General features: G+C 60.7%; 1 protein-coding gene across 1 annotated transcript in view; it reads right to left on the reverse strand.

The window, feature by feature from the left end:
* LOC140411518 (calpain-1 catalytic subunit-like) overlaps positions 1-21,753 on the reverse strand; it is a 250,389-nt gene that overhangs the window by 25,102 nt on the left and 203,534 nt on the right. The window contains exons 8-9 of the mRNA XM_072500605.1: positions 12,543-12,628; positions 12,293-12,364 (exon numbers count right to left, since the gene is read on the reverse strand). Coding sequence (XP_072356706.1) covers positions 12,293-12,364; positions 12,543-12,628 — 158 coding nt within the window. The remainder of the gene's footprint in view (positions 1-12,292; positions 12,365-12,542; positions 12,629-21,753) is intronic.

Here is a 21,753-nt window from a genome sequence, read left to right on the forward strand (position 1 = left end):
GCTGGACAGAGCAGCGAAGCAGCCATCGCCCGCTGGACAGAGCAGAGAGGCAGCCATCGCCCGCTGGACAGAGCAGCGAAGCAGCCATCGCCCACTGGACAGAGCAGCGAGGCAGCCATCGCCCGCTGGACAGAGCAGCGAGGCCGCCATCGCCCGCTGGACAGAGCAGAGAGGCAGCCATCGCCCACTGGACAGAGCAGCGAGGCAGCCATCGCCCGCTGGACAGAGCAGCGAGGCAGCCATCGCCCGCTGGACAGAGCAGAGAGGCAGCCATCGCCCACTGGACAGAGCAGCGAGGCAGCCATCGCCCGCTGGACAGAGCAGCGAGGCAGCCATCGCCCGCTGGACAGAGCAGCGAAGCAGCCATCGCCCACTGGACAGAGCAGCGAGGCAGTCATCGCCCACTGGACAGAGCAGCGAGGCAGCCATCGCCCACTGGACAGAGCAGCGAGGCAGCCATCGCCCGCTGGACAGAGCAGCGAGGCAGCCATCGCCCGCTGGACAGAGCAGCGAGGCAGCCATCGCCCGCTGGACAGAGCAGTGAGGCAGCCATCGCCCACTGGACAGAGCAGCGAGGCAGCCATCGCCCACTGGACAGAGCAGCGAGGCAGCCATCGCCCGCTGGACAGAGCAGCGAGGCAGCCATCGCCCGCTGGCCAGAGCAGCGAAGCAGCCATCGCCCACTGGACAAGCAGCGAGGCAGCCATCGCCCGCTGGACAGAGCAGCGAAGCAGCCATCGCCCGCTGGACAGAGCAGCGAAGCAGCGATCGCCCGCTGGACAGAGCAGCGAGGCCGCTATCGCTCACTGGACAGAGCAGCGAGGCAGCCATCGCCCACTGGACAGAGCAGCGAGGCAGCCATCGCCCACTGGACAGAGCAGCGAGGCAGCCATCGCCCACTGGACAGAGCAGCGAGGCAGCCATCGCCCACTGGACAGAGCAGCGAGGCAGCCATCGCCCACTGGACAGAGCAGCGAGGCAGCCATCGCCCACTGGACAGAGCAGCGAGGCAGCCATCGCCCACTGGACAGAGCAGCGAGGCAGCCATCGCCCGCTGGACAGAGCAGCGAGGCAGCCATCGCCCGCTGGACAGAGCAGCGAGGCAGCCATCGCCCGCTGGACAGAGCAGCGAAGCAGCCATCGCCCGCTGGACAGAGCAGCGAGGCAGCCATCGCCCGCTGGACAGAGCAGCGAGGCAGCGATCGCCCACTGGACAGAGCAGCGAGGCAGCGATCGCCCGCTGGACAGAGCAGCGAGGCAGCGATCGCCCACTGGACAGAGCAGCGAGGCAGCCATCGCCCACTGGACAGAGCAGCGAGGCAGCCATCGCCCACTGGACAGAGCAGCGAGGCAGCCATCGCCCGCTGGACAGAGCAGAGAGGCAGCTATCGCCCGCTGGACAGAGCAGCCATCGCCCGCTGGACAGAGCAGCGAGGCAGCCATCGCCCGCTGGACAGAGCAGCGAGGCAGCCATCGCCCACTGGACAGAGCAGCGAGGCAGCCATCGCCCGCTGGACAGAGCAGCGAGGCAGCCATCGCCCGCTGGACAGAGCAGCGAGGCAGCTATCGCCCGCTGGACAGAGCAGCGAGGCAGCCATCGCCCGCTGGACAGAGCAGAGAGGCAGTCATCGCCCGCTAGACAGAGCAGCGAGGCAGCTATCGCCCGCTGGACAGAGCAGCGAGGCAGCCATCGCCCACTGGACAGAGCAGCGAGGCAGCTATCGCCCGCTGGACAGAGCAGCGAGGCAGCCATCGCCCACTGGACAGAGCAGCGAGGCAGCGATCGCCCGCTGGACAGAGCAGAGAGGCAGCCATCACCCACTGGACAGAGCAGAGAGACAGTCATCGCCCGCTGGACAGAGCAGCGAGGCAGCCATCGCCCTCTGGACAGAGCAGCGAGGCAGCGATCGCCCGCTGGACAGAGCAGAGAGGCAGCCATCGCCCGCTGGACAGAGCAGCGAGGCAGCCATCGCCCGCTGGACAGAGCAGAGAGACAGTCATCGCCCGCTGGACAGAGCAGCGAGGCAGCCATCGCCCGCTGGACAGAGCAGCGAAGCCGCCATCGCCCGCTGGACAGAGCAGAGAGGCAGCTATCGCTCACTGGACAGAGCAGCGAGGCAGCCATCGCCCGCTGGACAGAGCAGAGAGGCAGCCATCGCCCGCTGGACAGAGCAGAGAGGCAGCTATCGCTCACTGGACAGAGCAGCGAGGCAGCCATCGCCCGCTGGACAGAGCAGCGAGGCAGCCATCGCCCACTGGACAGAGCAGCGAGGCAGCCATCGCCCACTGGACAGAGCAGCGAGGCAGCCATCGCCCGCTGGACAGAGCAGCGAGGCAGCCATCGCCCGCTGGACAGAGCAGCGAGGCAGTCATCGCCCACTGGACAGAGCAGCGAGGCAGCCATCGCCCGCTGGACAGAGCAGCGAGGCAGCCATCGCCCTCTGGACAGAGCAGCGAGGCAGTCATCGCCCGCTGGACAGAGCAGCGAGGCAGTCATCGCCCACTGGACAGAGCAGCGAGGCAGCCATCGCCCGCTGGACAGAGCAGCGAGGCAGCCATCGCCCACTGGACAGAGCAGCGAGGCAGTCATCGCCCACTGGACAGAGCAGCGAGGCCGCTATCGCCCACTGGACAGAGCAGCGAGGCAGCCATCGCCCGTTGGACAGAGCAGAGAGCCAGCCATCGCCCGCTGGACAGAGCAGTGAGGCAGCCATCGTCCGCTGGACAGAGCAGAGAGCCAGCCATCGCCCACTGGACAGAGCAGTGAGGCAGCCATCGTCCGCTGGACAGAGCAGAGAGGCAGCCATCGCCCGCTGGACAGAGCAGCGAGGCAGCGATCGCCCGCTGGACAGAGCAGCGAGGCAGCTATCGCCCGCTGGACAGAGCAGCGAGGCAGCCATCGTCCGCTGGACAGAGCAGAGAGGCAGCTATCGCCCGCTGGACAGAGCAGCGAGGCAGCTATCGCCCGCTGGACAGAGCAGCGAGGCAGCCATCGCCCGCTGGACAGAGCAGCGAGGCAGCCATCGCCCACTGGACAGAGCAGAGAGGCAGCTATCGCCCGCTGGACAGAGCAGCGAGGCAGCCATCGCCCGCTGGACAGAGCAGCGAGGCAGCTATCGCCCGCTGGACAGAGCAGCGAGGCAGCTATCGCCCGCTGGACAGAGCAGCGAGGCAGCCATCGCCCGCTGGACAGAGCAGCGAGGCAGCTATCGCCCGCTGGACAGAGCAGAGAGGCAGCTATCGCCCGCTGGACAGAGCAGCGAGGCAGCTATCGCCCGCTGGACAGAGCAGCGAGGCAGCCATCGCCCGCTGGACAGAGCAGCGAGGCAGCCATCACCCACTGGACAGAGCAGCGAGGCAGCCCTCGGCCGCTGGACAGAGCAGCGAAGCAGCCATCGCCCACTGGACAGAGCAGCGAGGCAGCTATCGCCCGCTGGACAGAGCAGCGAGGCAGCTATCGCCCGCTGGACAGAGCAGCGAGGCAGCCCTCGCCCGCTGGACAGAGCAGCGAGGCAGCCATCACCCACTGGACAGAGCAGCGAGGCAGCCATCGCCCACTGGACAGAGCAGCGAGGCAGCCATCACCCACTGGACAGAGCAGCGAGGCCGCCATCGCCCGCTGGACAGAGCAGCGAGGCAGCTATCGCCCGCTGGACAGAGCAGCGAGGCAGCCATCGCCCACTGGACAGAGCAGCGAGGCAGCCATCGCCCGCTGGACAGAGCAGCGAGGCAGCCATCGCCCGCTGGACAGAGCAGCGAAGCAGCCATCGCCCGCTGGACAGAGCAGCGAGGCAGCCATCGCCCACTGGACAGAGCAGCGAGGCAGCTATCGCCCGCTGGACAGAGCAGCGAGGCAGCTATCGCCCGCTGGACAGAGCAGCGAGGCAGCCATCGCCCGCTGGACAGAGCAGCGAGGCAGCTATCGCCCGCTGGACAGAGCAGCGAGGCAGCCATCGCCCGCTGGACAGAGCAGCGAGGCAGCTATCGCCCGCTGGACAGAGCAGCGAGGCAGCCATCGCCCACTGGACAGAGCAGCGAGGCAGCCATCGCCCGCTGGACAGAGCAGCGAGGCAGCCATCGCCCACTGGACAGAGCAGCGAGGCAGCTATCGCCCGCTGGACAGAGCAGCGAGGCAGCTATCGCCCACTGGACAGAGCAGCGAGGCAGCCATCGCCCGCTGGACAGAGCAGCGAGGCAGCCATCGCCCACTGGACAGAGCAGCGAGGCAGCTATCGCCCGCTGGACAGAGCAGCGAGGCAGCTATCGCCCACTGGACAGAGCAGCGAGGCAGCTATCGCCCGCTGGACAGAGCAGCGAGGCAGCCATCGCCCACTGGACAGAGCAGCGAGGCAGCTATCGCCCGCTGGACAGAGCAGCGAGGCAGCTATCGCCCACTGGACAGAGCAGCGAGGCAGCCATCGCCCGCTGGACAGAGCAGCCATCGCCCGCTGGACAGAGCAGCGAGGCAGCTATCGCCCGCTGGACAGAGCAGCGAGGCAGCCCTCGCCCGCTGGACAGAGCAGCGAGGCAGCTATCGCCCGCTGGACAGAGCAGCGAGGCAGCTATCGCCCGCTGGACAGAGCAGAGAGGCAGCTATCGCCCGCTGGACAGAGCAGCGAGGCAGCCATCGCCCGCTGGACAGAGCAGCGAGGCAGCCATCGCCCGCTGGACAGAGCAGCGAGGCAGCTATCGCCCGCTGGACAGAGCAGCGAGGCAGCTATCGCCCGCTGGACAGAGCAGCGAGGCAGCCATCGCCCGCTGGACAGAGCAGCCATCGGCCACTGGACAGAGCAGCGAGGCAGCCATCGCCCGCTGGACAGAGCAGCGAGGCAGCCATCGCCCGCTGGACAGAGCAGCGAGGCAGCCATCACCCACTGGACAGAGCAGAGAGGCAGCCATCGCCCACTGGACAGAGCAGCGAGGCAGCCATCGCCCACTGGACAGAGCAGCGAGGCAGCTATCGCCCGCTGGACAGAGCAGCGAGGCAGCCATCGCCCGCTGGACAGAGCAGCGAGGCAGCTATCGCCCGCTGGACAGAGCAGCGAGGCAGTCATCGCCCGCTGGACAGAGCAGCGAGGCAGCCATCGCCCGCTGGACAGAGCAGCGAGGCAGTCATCGCCCGCTGGACAGAGCAGTGAGGCAGCCATCGCCCGCTGGACAGAGCAGCGAGGCAGCCATCGCCCGCTGGACAGAGCAGCGAGGCAGCCATCGCCCGCTGGACAGAGCAGCCATCGCCCGCTGGACAGAGCAGCGAGGCAGCCATCGCCCGCTGGACAGAGCAGCGAGGCAGCCATCGCCCGCTGGACAGAGCAGCCATCGCCCACTGGACAGAGCAGCGAGGCAGTCATCGCCCACTGGACAGAGCAGCGAGGCAGCGATCGCCCACTGGACAGAGCAGCGAGGCAGCCATCGCCCGCTGGACAGAGCAGCGAGGCAGCCATCGCCCACTGGACAGAGCAGCGAGGCAGTCATCGCCCACTGGACAGAGCAGCGAGGCAGCGATCGCCCGCTGGACAGAGCAGCGAGGCAGCCATCGCCCGCTGGACAGAGCAGCGAGGCAGCCATCGCCCACTGGACAGAGCAGCGAGGCAGTCATCGCCCACTGGACAGAGCAGCGAGGCAGCGATCGCCCGCTGGACAGAGCAGCGAGGCAGCCATCGCCCGCTGGACAGAGCAGCGAGGCAGCCATCGCCCGCTGGACAGAGCAGCGAGGCAGCCATCGCCCGCTGGACAGAGCAGAGAGGCAGCCATCGCCCACTGGACAGAGCAGAGAGGCAGCTATCGCCCGCTGGACAGAGCAGCGAGGCAGCCATCGCCCGCTGGACAGAGCAGCGAAGCCGCCATCGCCCACTGGACAGAGCAGCGAGGCAGCCATCGCCCGCTGGACAGAGCAGCGAGGCAGCCATCGCCCGCTGGACAGAGCAGTGAGGCAGCCATCGCCCGCTGGACAGAGCAGCGAGGCAGCCATCGCCCGCTGGACAGAGCAGAGAGACAGTCATCGCCCGCTGGACAGAGCAGCGAAGCAGCCATCGCCCGCTGGACAGAGCAGAGAGGCAGCCATCGCCCGCTGGACAGAGCAGAGAGGCAGCCATCGCCCGCTGGACAGAGCAGAGAGGCAGCTATCGCTCACTGGACAGAGCAGCGAGGCAGCCATCGCCCGCTGGACAGAGCAGCGAGGCAGCCATCGCCCGCTGGACAGAGCAGAGAGGCAGCCATCGCCCGCTGGACAGAGCAGCGAGGCAGCCATCGCCCGCTGGACAGAGCAGTGAGGCAGCCATCGCCCGCTGGACAGAGCAGCGAGGCAGCCATCGCCCGCTGGACAGAGCAGAGAGACAGTCATCGCCCGCTGGACAGAGCAGCGAAGCAGCCATCGCCCGCTGGACAGAGCAGCGAGGCAGCGATCGCCCACTGGACAGAGCAGAGAGGCAGCCATCGCCCGCTGGACAGAGCAGAGAGGCAGCTATCGCTCACTGGACAGAGCAGCGAGGCAGCCATCGCCCGCTGGACAGAGCAGAGAGGCAGCCATCGCCCGCTGGACAGAGCAGAGAGGCAGCTATCGCTCACTGGACAGAGCAGCGAGGCAGCCATCGCCCGCTGGACAGAGCAGCGAGGCAGCCATCGCCCACTGGACAGAGCAGCGAGGCAGCCATCGCCCGCTGGACAGAGCAGCGAGGCAGCCATCGCCCACTGGACAGAGCAGCGAGGCAGCCATCGCCCACTGGACAGAGCAGCGAGGCAGCCATCGCCCGCTGGACAGAGCAGCCATCGCCCGCTGGACAGAGCAGCCATCGCCCGCTGGACAGAGCAGCGAGGCAGACATCGCCCACTGGACAGAGCAGCGAGGCAGCCATCGCCCGCTGGACAGAGCAGCGAGGCAGCAATCGCTCACTGGACAGAGCAGCGAGGCAGCCATCGCCCGCTGGACAGAGCAGCGAGGCAGCCATCGCCCACTGGACAGAGCAGCGAGGCAGCCATCGCCCGCTGGACAGAGCAGAGAGGCAGCCATCGCCCGCTGGACAGAGCAGAGAGGCAGCTATCGCTCACTGGACAGAGCAGCGAGGCAGCCATCGCCCGCTGGACAGAGCAGCGAGGCAGCCATCGCCCACTGGACAGAGCAGCGAGGCAGCCATCGCCCACTGGACAGAGCAGCGAGGCAGCCATCGCCCGCTGGACAGAGCAGCCATCGCCCGCTGGACAGAGCAGCCATCGCCCGCTGGACAGAGCAGCGAGGCAGACATCGCCCACTGGACAGAGCAGCGAGGCAGACATCGCCCACTGGACAGAGCAGCGAGGCAGCCATCGCCCGCTGGACAGAGCAGCGAGGCAGCAATCGCTCACTGGACAGAGCAGCGAGGCAGCCATCGCCCGCTGGACAGAGCAGCGAGGCAGCAATCGCTCACTGGACAGAGCAGCGAGGCAGCCATCGCCCGCTGGACAGAGCAGCGAGGCAGCCATCGCCCACTGGACAGAGCAGTGAGGCAGCCATCGCCCGCTGGACAGAGCAGCGAGGCAGCCATCGCCCGCTGGACAGAGCAGAGAGACAGTCATCGCCCGCTGGACAGAGCAGCGAAGCCGCCATCGCCCGCTGGACAGAGCAGAGAGGCAGCTATCGCTCACTGGACAGAGCAGCGAGGCAGCCATCGCCCGCTGGACAGAGCAGAGAGGCAGCCATCGCCCGCTGGACAGAGCAGAGAGGCAGCTATCGCTCACTGGACAGAGCAGCGAGGCAGCCATCGCCCGCTGGACAGAGCAGCGAGGCAGCCATCGCCCACTGGACAGAGCAGCGAGGCAGCCATCGCCCACTGGACAGAGCAGCGAGGCAGCCATCGCCCGCTGGACAGAGCAGCGAGGCAGCTATCGCCCGCTGGACAGAGCAGCGAGGCAGACATCGCCCACTGGACAGAGCAGCGAGGCAGACATCGCCCACTGGACAGAGCAGCGAGGCAGACATCGCCCACTGGACAGAGCAGCGAGGCAGCCATCGCCCGCTGGACAGAGCAGCCATCGCCCGCTGGACAGAGCAGCGAGGCAGCCATCGCCCGCTGGACAGAGCAGACATCGCCCACTGGACAGAGCAGCGAGGCAGACATCGCCCACTGGACAGAGCAGCGAGGCAGACATCGCCCACTGGACAGAGCAGCGAGGCAGACATCGCCCGCTGGACAGAGCAGCGAGGCAGCAATCGCTCACTGGACAGAGCAGCGAGGCAGCCATCGCCCACTGGACAGAGCAGCGAGGCAGTCACCGCCCACTGGACAGAGCAGCGAGGCCGCTATCGCCCGCTGGACAGAGCAGCGAGGCAGCCATCGCCCACTGGACAGAGCAGCGAGGCAGCCACCGCCCGCTGGACAGAGCAGCAAGGCAGCCACCGCCCACTGGACAGAGCAGCGAGGCAGCCATCGCCCGCTGGACAGAGCAGCGAGGCAGCCATCGCCCGCTGGACAGAGCAGCGAGGCAGCTATCGCCCGCTGGACAGAGCAGAGAGGCAGCTATCGCCCGCTGGACAGAGCAGAGAGGCAGCCATCGCCCGCTGGACAGAGCAGAGAGGCAGCCATCGCCCACTGGACAGAGCAGCGAGGCAGCCATCGCTCACTGGACAGAGCAGCGAGGCAGCCATCACCCACTGGACAGAGCAGCGAGGCAGCCATCGCCCGCTGGACAGAGCAGCGAGGCAGCCATCGCCCGCTGGACAGAGCAGCGAGGCAGCGATCGCCCACTGGACAGAGCAGAGAGGCAGCCATCGCTCACTGGACAGAGCAGCGAGGCCGCTATCGCCCACTGGACAGAGCAGCGAGGCAGCCATCGCCCACTGGACAGAGCAGAGAGGCCGCTATCGCCCGCTGGACAGAGCAGCGAGGCCGCTATCGCCCACTGGACAGAGCAGCGAGGCAGCCATCGCCCACTGGACAGAGCAGAGAGGCAGCCATCGCTCACTGGACAGAGCAGCGAGGCAGCCATCACCCACTGGACAGAGCAGCGAGGCAGCTATCGCCCACTGGACAGAGCAGCGAGGCAGTCATCGCCCACTGGACAGAGCAGCGAGGCCGCTATCGCCCACTGGACAGAGCAGCGAGGCAGCCATCGTCCGCTGGACAGAGCAGCGAGGCAGCTATCGCCCGCTGGACAGAGCAGCGAGGCAGCCATCACCCACTGGACAGAGCAGCGAGGCAGCCCTCGCCCGCTGGACAGAGCAGCGAGGCAGCTATCGCCCGCTGGACAGAGCAGCGAGGCAGCTATCGCCCGCTGGACAGAGCAGCGAGGCAGCCCTCGCCCGCTGGACACAGCAGCGAGGCAGCTATCGCCCGCTGGACAGAGCAGCGAGGCAGCCATCGCCCGCTGGACAGAGCAGCGAGGCAGCTATCGCCCGCTGGACAGAGCAGCGAGGCAGCCATCACCCACTGGACAGAGCAGCGAGGCAGCCATCGCCCGCTGGACAGAGCAGCGAGGCAGCCATCGCCCGCTGGACAGAGCAGCGAGGCAGCCATCGCCCACTGGACAGAGCAGCGAGGCAGCCATCGCCCGCTGGACAGAGCAGCGAGGCAGCTATCGCCCACTGGACAGAGCAGCGAGGCAGCCATCGCCCACTGGACAGAGCAGCGAGGCAGCCATCGCCCGCTGGACAGAGCAGCGAGGCAGCGATCGCCCGCTGGACAGAGCAGCGAGGCAGCGATCGCCCGCTGGACAGAGCAGCGAGGCAGCCATCGCCCGCTGGACAGAGCAGCCATCGCCCACTGGACAGAGCAGCGAGGCAGTCATCGCCCGCTGGACAGAGCAGCGAGGCAGCCATCGCCCACTGGACAGAGCAGCGAGGCAGTCATCGCCCGCTGGACAGAGCAGCGAGGCAGCCATCGCCCACTGGACAGAGCAGCGAGGCAGCCATCGCCCGCTGGACAGAGCAGCGAGGCAGCGATCGCCCGCTGGACAGAGCAGCGAGGCAGCTATCGCCCGCTGGACAGAGCAGCGAGGCAGCTATCGCCCGCTGGACAGAGCAGCGAGGCAGCCATCGCCCGCTGGACAGAGCAGAGAGGCAGCGATCGCCCGCTGGACAGAGCAGCGAGGCAGCTATCGCCCGCTGGACAGAGCAGCGAGGCAGCGATCGCCCGCTGGACAGAGCAGCCATCGCCCACTGGACAGAGCAGCGAGGCAGCGATCGCCCGCTGGACAGAGCAGCGAGGCAGCTATCGCCCGCTGGACAGAGCAGCGAGGCAGCCATCGCCCGCTGGACAGAGCAGAGAGGCAGCCATCGCCCGCTGGACAGAGCAGCGAGGCAGCCATCGCCCGCTGGACAGAGCAGCGAGGCAGCCATCGCCCGCTGGACAGAGCAGCGAGGCAGCGATCGCCCGCTGGACAGAGCAGCGAGGCAGCGATCGCCCACTGGACAGAGCAGCGAGGCAGTCATCGCCCACTGGACAGAGCAGCCATCGCCCGCTGGACAGAGCAGCCATCGCCCACTGGACAGAGCAGCGAGGCAGTCATCGCCCGCTGGACAGAGCAGCGAGGCAGCCATCGCCCGCTGGACAGAGCAGCGAGGCAGCCATCGCCCGCTGGACAGAGCAGCGAGGCAGCCATCGCCCACTGGACAGAGCAGCGAGGCAGCCATCGCCCGCTGGACAGAGCAGAGAGGCAGCCATCGCCCGCTGGACAGAGCAGAGAGACAGTCATCGCCCGCTGGACAGAGCAGCGAGGCAGCTATCGCCCGCTGGACAGAGCAGCGAGGCAGCCATCGCCCACTGGACAGAGCAGCGAGGCAGCCATCGCCCACTGGACAGAGCAGCGAGGCAGCCATCGCCCACTGGACAGAGCAGCGAGGCAGCCATCGTCCGCTGGACAGAGCAGCGAGGCAGCCATCGTCCGCTGGACAGAGCAGAGAGGCAGCCATCGCCCACTGGACAGAGCAGCGAGGCAGCCATCGCCCACTGGACAGAGCAGCGAGGCAGCGATCGTCCGCTGGACAGAGCAGCGAGGCAGCCATCGTCCGCTGGACAGAGCAGAGAGGCAGCCATCGCCCACTGGACAGAGCAGCGAGGCAGCCATCGCCCACTGGACAGAGCAGCGAGGCAGCCATCGCCCACTGGACAGAGCAGCGAGGCAGCCATCGCCCGCTGGACAGAGCAGCGAGGCAGCCATCGCCCGCTGGCCAGAGCAGCGAGGCAGCCATCGCCCGCTGGACAGAGCAGCGAGGCAGCCATCGCCCGCTGGACAGAGCAGCGAGGCAGCCATCGCCCGCTGGCAGCCCTCATCATCCTTGTCTGGAAGGAAGAGAGCATGCTGGGTGATCTCAGAGATGCCTTCGTTTTTCCTGCAATCTCTCCTGGAGCGAGACATTCTTTCGTCACAGCCACACATTTAAAATAAAATATCGGGGTTACTCCCAAGAGCCTCTGTTGGGGTCTGGTCCGGGATTGTAGGGCGGGATTCTCTGATCCCGAGGCTCAGTGTTGACGCCGTCGTGAACGTTGCCGCGTTTCCCGACGGCGTGAACTTGGCCCTCATGAGCAGCGGTTCTGACCCCTGCAGGGGGGCCAGCACGGGACTGGAGCGACCCGCGCCGCTCCGGCTTCCGATCCCGCCGTCAGACGGGCGCTGTGCGACCGGCGCGATTGCCGCGCTTGCGCGGTGGCTCCCTTCTCCGCGCCGGCCCCCACGCAACGTGGCGCGTGGCCACAGGGGCGGGTGCGGAGCAAAAGGGGCCCCCCCGCCCCCCCCCCCCCCCCCCCCCCAGCCCGAGAGGCTGGCCCGCCGATCGGTGGGCCCCGATCGCGGGCCAGGCCACAGCGGAGGCCGCCCCGGGGGTCGGACATCCACCCCCCCCCCCCCCCCAACCCCGGATGGATGCACGCCCGCTCTCCGGAGAATCGGTGGAACAGCCTCGGGGCGGCAACGTGCGATTCGCGCCCGGCCCCGGCGATTCTCCGTGAGACAGCCCTCCCAATTCAGCACCAGCCCCCCGGATCTTCGTCAGGAGGACCGTGCAGGGTATCCAGGGTCAGGTTTGCCGTTCTCGCGTCCGGTGCCTGGGTCGATGCCGGCTGGCCCGGCGGGCTCCATCCCTTTTAGACTTTGTAGCGGGTTTGACACATACGCCCGACGGGTTTCCTCGGCCATTTCTATTGCTGAGCCAAAAGGACAATACTGGAGGGCTCCAGAGTGGGGGGGGGGGGTGCAGGGGGGCGGTATGGGCACAGAATATCCTCTCTCAGTGCTGTACCCGTTCTGCGAATCCGTCATTGAATTTAACATTCCTCCCCCTTCCTCAGAATCGTTCCTGACGGGTGAAACACAGCTTCCTTACCAGAATTCCCCATCTTCCATCTGCACCATTCCATCCCGCTCATCCTCATCGATATGATTCCATTCCGGTGCACTGAGGAACGAGACAAGAGATCAATTCAGGCCAGGTCCAACTCAGGATTCCCGGGGGGAAGCTCCCAGACAACCCGAGGGACCCCACACGCCCCATTCGGCGAACTCCCTCCCATCCACTCCTCTCTCTATCCCGAAAGGATCTGGCCCACCCAATCCCGTCCCGCCCCCACACTCACCTGTCACTCCATGCTCCGGTCCACTCCACCTGGCCCCAGGGATTTCGGATCCTGATCAGTCGCTCCTTCCTTCCCCGATAGTCAACCTGCGGGTTCAAAGTTCACACCACAACCGAGGTCAGGTTTCCGATGCATGTTTTGGAGACGGTGGAGGAAGGTTATACCCCACGGGTGCTGTCGGTGGATGGGTCCGCGGACCAGGAGAGGGTCAAGGAAGGAGCCGCAGAGTAGAAACTCTTTGTGTGACATACAGTTCCACACACACTGACTCTCACTGGGGTACAGTTCCACACACACTGACTCTCACTGGGATACAGTTCCACCCGCACTGACTCTCACTGGGATACAGTTCCACACACACTGACTCTCACTGGGGTACAGTTCCACACACACTGACTCTCACTGGGATACAGTTCCACACACACTGACTCTCGCTGGGGTACAGTTCCACCCGCACTGACTCTCACTGGGGTACAGTTCCACACACACTGACTCTCACTGGGGTACAGTTCCACACACACTGACTCTCACTGGGATACAGTCCCACACACACTGACTCTCACTGGGATACAGTCCCACACACACTGACTCTCACTGGGATACAGTTCCACACACACTGACTCTCACTGGGATACAGTTCCACACACACTGACTCTCACTGGGATACAGTTCCACACACACTGACTCTCACTGGGATACAGTTCCACACACACTGACTCTCACTGGGATACAGTTCCACACACACTGACTCTCACTGGGGTACAGTTCCACACACACTGACCCTCACTGGGATACAGTTCCCCACACACTGACTCTCACTGGGATACAGTTCCACACACACTGACTCTCACTGGGATACAGTTCCACACACACTGACTCTCACTGGGGTACAGTTCCACACACACTGACCCTCACTGGGATACAGTTCCACACACACTGACTCTCACTGGGATACAGTTCCACACACACTGACTCTCACTGGGATACAGTTCCACACACACTGACTCTCACTGGGATACAGTTCCACACACACTGACTCTCACTGGGATACAGTTCCACACACACTGACTCTCACTGGGATACAGTTCCACACACACTGACTCTCACTGGGGTACAGTTCCACACACACTGACTCTCACTGGGGTACAGTTCCACACACACTGACTCTCACTGGGGTACAGTTCCACACACACTGACTCTCACTGGGATACAGTTCCACACACACTGACTCTCACTGGGGTACAGTTCCACACACACTGACTCTCACTGGGGTACAGTTCCACACACACTGACTCTCACTGGGGTACAGTTCCACACACACTGACTCTCACTGGGATACAGTTCCACACACACTGACTCTCACTGGGGTACAGTTCCACACACACTGACTCTCACTGGGGTACAGTACCACACACACTGACTCTCACTGGGATACAGTTCCACCCGCACTGACTCTCACTGGGGTACAGTTCCACCCGCACTGACTCTCACTGGGGTACAGTTCCACACACACTGACTCTCACTGGGATACAGTTCCACACACACTGACTCTCACTGGGATACAGTTCCACACACACTGACTCTCACTGGGATACAGTTCCACACACACTGACTCTCACTGGGGTACAGTTCCACACACACTGACTCTCACTGGGATACAGTTCCACACACACTGACTCTCACTGGGATACAGTTCCACACACACTGACTCTCACTGGGGTACAGTTCCACACACACTGACTCTCACTGGGGTACAGTTCCACACACACTGACTCTCACTGGGGTACAGTTCCACCCGCACTGACTCTCACTGGGGTACAGTTCCACACACACTGACTCTCACTGGGGTACAGTTCCACCCGCACTGACTCTCACTGGGATACAGTTCCACACACACTGACTCTCACTGGGATACAGTTCCACACACACTGACTCTCACTGGGATACAGTTCCACACACACTGACTCTCACTGGGATACAGTTCCACACACACTGACTCTCACTGGGGTACAGTTCCACACACACTGACTCTCACTGGGATACAGTTCCACACACACTGACTCTCACTGGGATACAGTTCCACACACACTGACTCTCACTGGGGTACAGTTCCACACACACTGACTCTCACTGGGGTACAGTTCCACACACACTGACTCTCACTGGGGTACAGTTCCACACACACTGACTCTCACTGGGATACAGTTTCACACACACTGACTCTCACTGGGGTACAGTTCCACACACACTGACTCTCACTGGGGTACAGTTCCACACACACTGACTCTCACTGGGGTACAGTTCCACACACACTGACTCTCACTGGGATACAGTTCCACACACACTGACTCTCACTGGGGTACAGTTCCACACACACTGACTCTCACTGGGGTACAGTACCACACACACTGACTCTCACTGGGATACAGTTCCACCCGCACTGACTCTCACTGGGGTACAGTTCCACCCGCACTGACTCTCACTGGGGTACAGTTCCACACACACTGACTCTCACTGGGATACAGTTCCACACACACTGACTCTCACTGGGATACAGTTCCACACACACTGACTCTCACTGGGATACAGTTCCACACACACTGACTCTCACTGGGGTACAGTTCCACACACACTGACTCTCACTGGGATACAGTTCCACACACACTGACTCTCACTGGGATACAGTTCCACACACACTGACTCTCACTGGGGTACAGTTCCACACACACTGACTCTCACTGGGGTACAGTTCCACACACACTGACTCTCACTGGGGTACAGTTCCACACACACTGACTCTCACTGGGATACAGTTCCACACACACTGACTCTCACTGGGGTACAGTTCCACACACACTGACTCTCACTGGGGTACAGTTCCACACACACTGACTCTCACTGGGATACAGTTCCTCAGACACTGACTCTCACTGGGATACAGTTCCACACACACTGACTCTCACTGGGATACAGTTCCACACACACACTGACTCTCACTGGGGTACAGTTCCTCACACACTGACTCTCACTGGGATACAGTTCCACACACACTGACTCTCACTGGGGTACAGTTCCAAACACACGGACTCTCACTGGGGTACAGTTCCATACACACTAACTCTCACTGAGGTACAGTTCCACACACACTGACTCTCACTGGGATACAGTTCCACACACACTGACTCTCACTGGGATACAGTTCCACATACATTGATTCTCACTGGGGTACAGTTCCACACACACTGACTCTCACTGGGGTACAGTTCCACACACACTGACTCTCACTGGGGTACAGTTCCACACACACTGACTCTCACTGGGATACAGTCCCACACATACTAACTCTCACTGAGGTACAGTTCCACACACACTGACTCTCACTGGGATACAGTTCCACACACACTGACTCTCACTGGGATACAGTTCCACATACATTGATTCTCACTGGGGTACAGTTCCACACACACTGACTCTCACTGGGGTACAGTTCCACACACACTGACTCTCACTGGGATACAGTCTCACACACGCTGACTCACTGGGATACAGTTCCACACACATTGATTCTCACTGGGGTACAGTTCCACACACACTGACTCTCACTGGGATACAGTTCCACACACACTGACACTCACTGGGATACAGTTCCACACACACTGACCCTCACTGGGGTACAGTTCCACACACACTGACTCTCACTGGGGTACAGTTCCACACACACTGACTCTCACTGGGATACAGTTCCACACACACTGACTCTCACTGGGATACAGTTCCACACACACTGACTCTCACTGGGGTACAGTTCCACACACACTGACTCTCACTGGGGTACAGTTCCACACACACTGACTCTCACTGGGGTACAGTTCCACACACACTGACTCTCACTGGGATACAGTTCCACACACACTGACTCTCACTGGGGTACAGTTCCACACACACTGACTCTCACTGAGGTACAGTTCCACACACACTGACTCTCACTGGGATACAGTTCCTCAGACACTGACTCTCACTGGGATACAGTTCCACACACACTGACTCTCACTGGGATACAGTTCCACACACACACTGACTCTCACTGGGGTACAGTTCCTCACACACTGACTCTCACTGGGATACAGTTCCACACACACTGACTCTCACTGGGGTACAGTTCCACACACACGGACTCTCACTGGGGTACAGTTCCATACACACTAACTCTCACTGAGGTACAGTTCCACACACACTGACTCTCACTGGGATACAGTTCCACACACACTGACTCTCACTGGGGTACAGTTCCACACACACTGACTCTCACTGAGGTACAGTTCCACACACACTGACTCTCACTGGGATACAGTTCCTCAGACACTGACTCTCACTGGGATACAGTTCCACACACACTGACTCTCACTGGGATACAGTTCCACACACACACTGACTCTCACTGGGGTACAGTTCCTCACACACTGACTCTCACTGGGATACAGTTCCACACACACTGACTCTCACTGGGGTACAGTTCCACACACACGGACTCTCACTGGGGTACAGTTCCATACACACTAACTCTCACTGAGGTACAGTTCCACACACACTGACTCTCACTGGGATACAGTTCCACACACACTGACTCTCACTGGGATACAGTTCCACATACATTGATTCTCACTGGGGTACAGTTCCACACACACTGACTCTCACTGGGGTACAGTTCCACACACACTGACTCTCACTGGGGTACAGTTCCACACACACTGACTCTCACTGGGATACAGTCCCACACATACTAACTCTCACTGAGGTACAGTTCCACACACACTGACTCTCACTGGGATACAGTTCCACACACACTGACTCTCACTGGGATACAGTTCCACATACATTGATTCTCACTGGGGTACAGTTCCACACACACTGACTCTCACTGGGGTACAGTTCCACACACACTGACTCTCACTGGGATACAGTCTCACACACGCTGACTCACTGGGATACAGTTCCACACACATTGATTCTCACTGGGGTACAGTTCCACACACACTGACTCTCACTGGGATACAGTTCCACACACACTGACACTCACTGGGATACAGTTCCACACACACTGACCCTCACTGGGGTACAGTTCCACACACACTGACTCTCACTGGGGTACAGTTCCACACACACTGACTCTCACTGGGATACAGTTCCACACACACTGACTCTCACTGGGATACAGTTCCACACACACTGACTCTCACTGGGGTACAGTTCCACACACACTGACTCTCACTGGGGTACAGTTCCACACACACTGACTCTCACTGGGGTACAGTTCCACACACACTGACTCTCACTGGGATACAGTTCCACACACACTGACTCTCACTGGGGTACAGTTCCACACACACTGACTCTCACTGGGGTACAGTTCCACACACACTGACTCTCACTGGGATACAGTTCCTCAGACACTGACTCTCACTGGGATACAGTTCCACACACACTGACTCTCACTGGGATACAGTTCCACACACACACTGACTCTCACTGGGGTACAGTTCCTCACACACTGACTCTCACTGGGATACAGTTCCACACACACTGACTCTCACTGGGGTACAGTTCCACACACACGGACTCTCACTGGGGTACAGTTCCATACACACTAACTCTCACTGAGGTACAGTTCCACACACACTGACTCTCACTGGGATACAGTTCCACACACACTGACTCTCACTGGGATACAGTTCCACATACATTGATTCTCACTGGGGTACAGTTCCACACACACTGACTCTCACTGGGGTACAGTTCCACACACACTGACTCTCACTGGGGTACAGTTCCACACACACTGACTCTCACTGGGATACAGTCCCACACATACTAACTCTCACTGAGGTACAGTTCCACACACACTGACTCTCACTGGGATACAGTTCCACACACACTGACTCTCACTGGGATACAGTTCCACATACATTGATTCTCACTGGGGTACAGTTCCACACACACTGACTCTCACTGGGGTACAGTTCCACACACACTGACTCTCACTGGGATACAGTCTCACACACGCTGACTCACTGGGATACAGTTCCACACACATTGATTCTCACTGGGGTACAGTTCCACACACACTGACTCTCACTGGGATACAGTTCCACACACACTGACACTCACTGGGATACAGTTCCACACACACTGACCCTCACTGGGGTACAGTTCCACACACACTGACTCTCACTGGGATACAGTCTCACACACACTGACTCTCACTGGGATACAGTTCCACACACACTGACTCTCACTGGGGTACAGTTCCACACACACTGACTCTCAGTGGGATACAGTTCCACACACACTGACTCTCACTGGGGTACAGTTCCACGCACACTGACTCTCACTGGGGTACAGTTCCACACACACTGACTCTCACTGGGGTACAGTTCCACACACACTGACTCTAACTGGGGTACAGTTCCACACACATTGATTCTCACTGGGGTACAGTTCCACACACACTGACTCTGACTGGGGTACAGTTCCACACACACTGACTCTCACTGGGGTACAGTCTCACACACGCTGACTCTCACTGGGATACAGTTCCACACACACTGACTCTGACTGGGGTACAGTTCCACACACACTGACTCTCACTGGGGTACAGTTCCACACACATTGATTCTCACTGGGGTACAGTTCCACACACACTGACTCTCACTGGGATACAGTCTCACACACACTGACTCTCACTGGGGTACAGTTCCACACACACTGACTCTCACTGGGATACAGTTCCACACACACTGACTCTCACTGGGATACAGTTCCACACACACTGACTCTCACTGGGATACAGTTCCACACACACTGACTCTCACTGGGCTACAGTTCCACACACACTGACTCTCACTGAGATACAGTTCCACACACACTGACTCTCACTGGGATACAGTTCCACACACACTGACTCTCACTGGGATACAGTACCACACACACTGACTCTCACTGGGGTACAGTTCCACACACACTGACTCTCACTGGGATACAGTTCCACACACACTGGCTCTCACTGGGATACAGTTCCACACACACTGACTCTCACTGGGATACAGTTCCACACACACTGACTCTCACTGGGATACAGTTCCACACACACTGACTCTCACTGGGATACATTTCCACACACACTGACTCTCACTGGGGTACAGTTCCACACACACTGATTCTCACTGGGATACAGTCTCATACACACTGACTCTCACTGGGATACAGTTCCACACACACTGACTCTCACTGAGGTACAGTCCCACACACACTGACTCTCACTGGGATACAGTCTCACACACACTGACTCTCACTGGGGTACAGTTCCACACACACTGACTCTCACTGGGGTACAGTTCCACACACACTGACTCTCACTGGGATACAGTTCCACACACACTGACTCTCACTGGGATACAGTTCCACACACACTGACTCTCACTGGGAGACAGATCCACACACACTGACTCTCACTGGGATACAGTTCCACACACACTGACTCTGACTGGGGTACAGTTCCACACACACTGACTCTCACTGGGGTACAGTTCCACACACATTGATTCTCACAGGGGTACAGTTCCACACACACTGACTCTCACTGGGATACAGTCTCACACACACTGACTCTCACTGGGGTACAGTTCCACACACACTGACTCTCACTGGGATACAGTTCCACACACACTGACTCTCACTGGGATACAGTTCCACACACACTGACTCTCACTGGGATACAGTTCCACACACACTGACTCTCACTGGGCTACAGTTCCACACACACTGACTCTCACTGAGATACAGTTCCACACACACTGACTCTCACTGGGATACAGTTCCACACACACTGACTCTCACTGGGATACAGTCCCACACACACTGACTCTCACTGGGGTACAGTTCCACACACACTGACTCTCACTGGGATACAGTTCCACACACACTGGCTCTCACTGGGATACAGTTCCACACACACTGACTCTCACTGGGATACAGTTCCACACACACTGACTCTCACTGGGATACAGTTCCACACACACTGACTCTCACTGGGATACAGTTCCACACACACTGACTCTCACTGGGGTACAGTTCCACACACACTGACTCTCACTGGGATACAGTCTCACACACACTGACTCTCACTGGGATACAGTTCCACACACACTGACTCTCACTGAGGTACAGTCCCACACACACTGACTCTCACTGGGATACAGTCTCACACACACTGACTCTCACTGGGGTACAGTTCCACACACACTGACTCTCACTGGGGTACAGTTCCACACACACTGACTCTCACTGGGATACAGTTCCACACACACTGACTCTCACTGGGATACAGTTCCACACACACTGACTCTCACTGGGAGACAGATCCACACACACTGACTCTCACTGGGATACAGTTCCACACACACTGACTCTCACTGGGATACAGTTCCACACACCGACTCTCACTGGGATACAGTTCCACACACGCTGACTCTCTCTGGGGTACAGTTCCACACACACTGACCCTCACTGGGATACAGTACCACACACACTGACTCTCACTGGGACACAGTTACACACACACTGACTCTCACTGGGATACAGTTCCACACACACTGACTCTCACTGGGATACAGTTCCACACACACTGACTCTCACTGGGATACAGTTCCACACACACTCACTCTCACTGGGATACAGTCCCACACACACTGACTCTCACTGGGGTACAGTTCCACACACACTGTCTCTCACTGGGATACAGTTCCACACACACTGACTCTCACTGGGATACAGTTCCACACACACTGACTCTCACTGGGGTACAGTTCCACACACACTGACTCTCACTGGGGTACAGTTCCACACACACTGACTCTCACTGGGATACAGTTCCACACACACTGACTCTCACTGGGGTACAGTTCCACACACACTGACTCTCAATGGGGTACAGTTCCACACACACTGACTCTCACTGGGATACAGTTCCACACACACTGACTCTCACTGGGATACAGTTCCACACACACTGACTCTCACTGGGATACAGTTCCACACACACTGACTCTCACTGGGATACAGTTCCACACACCGACTCTCACTGGGATACAGTTCCACACACGCTGACTCTCTCTGGGGTACAGTTCCACACACACTGACTCTCACTGGGAGACAG

This window comes from Scyliorhinus torazame, chromosome 4 (assembly GCF_047496885.1).
Source record: "Scyliorhinus torazame isolate Kashiwa2021f chromosome 4, sScyTor2.1, whole genome shotgun sequence".
In the NCBI taxonomy this organism is placed as follows: Eukaryota; Metazoa; Chordata; class Chondrichthyes; order Carcharhiniformes; family Scyliorhinidae; genus Scyliorhinus; species Scyliorhinus torazame.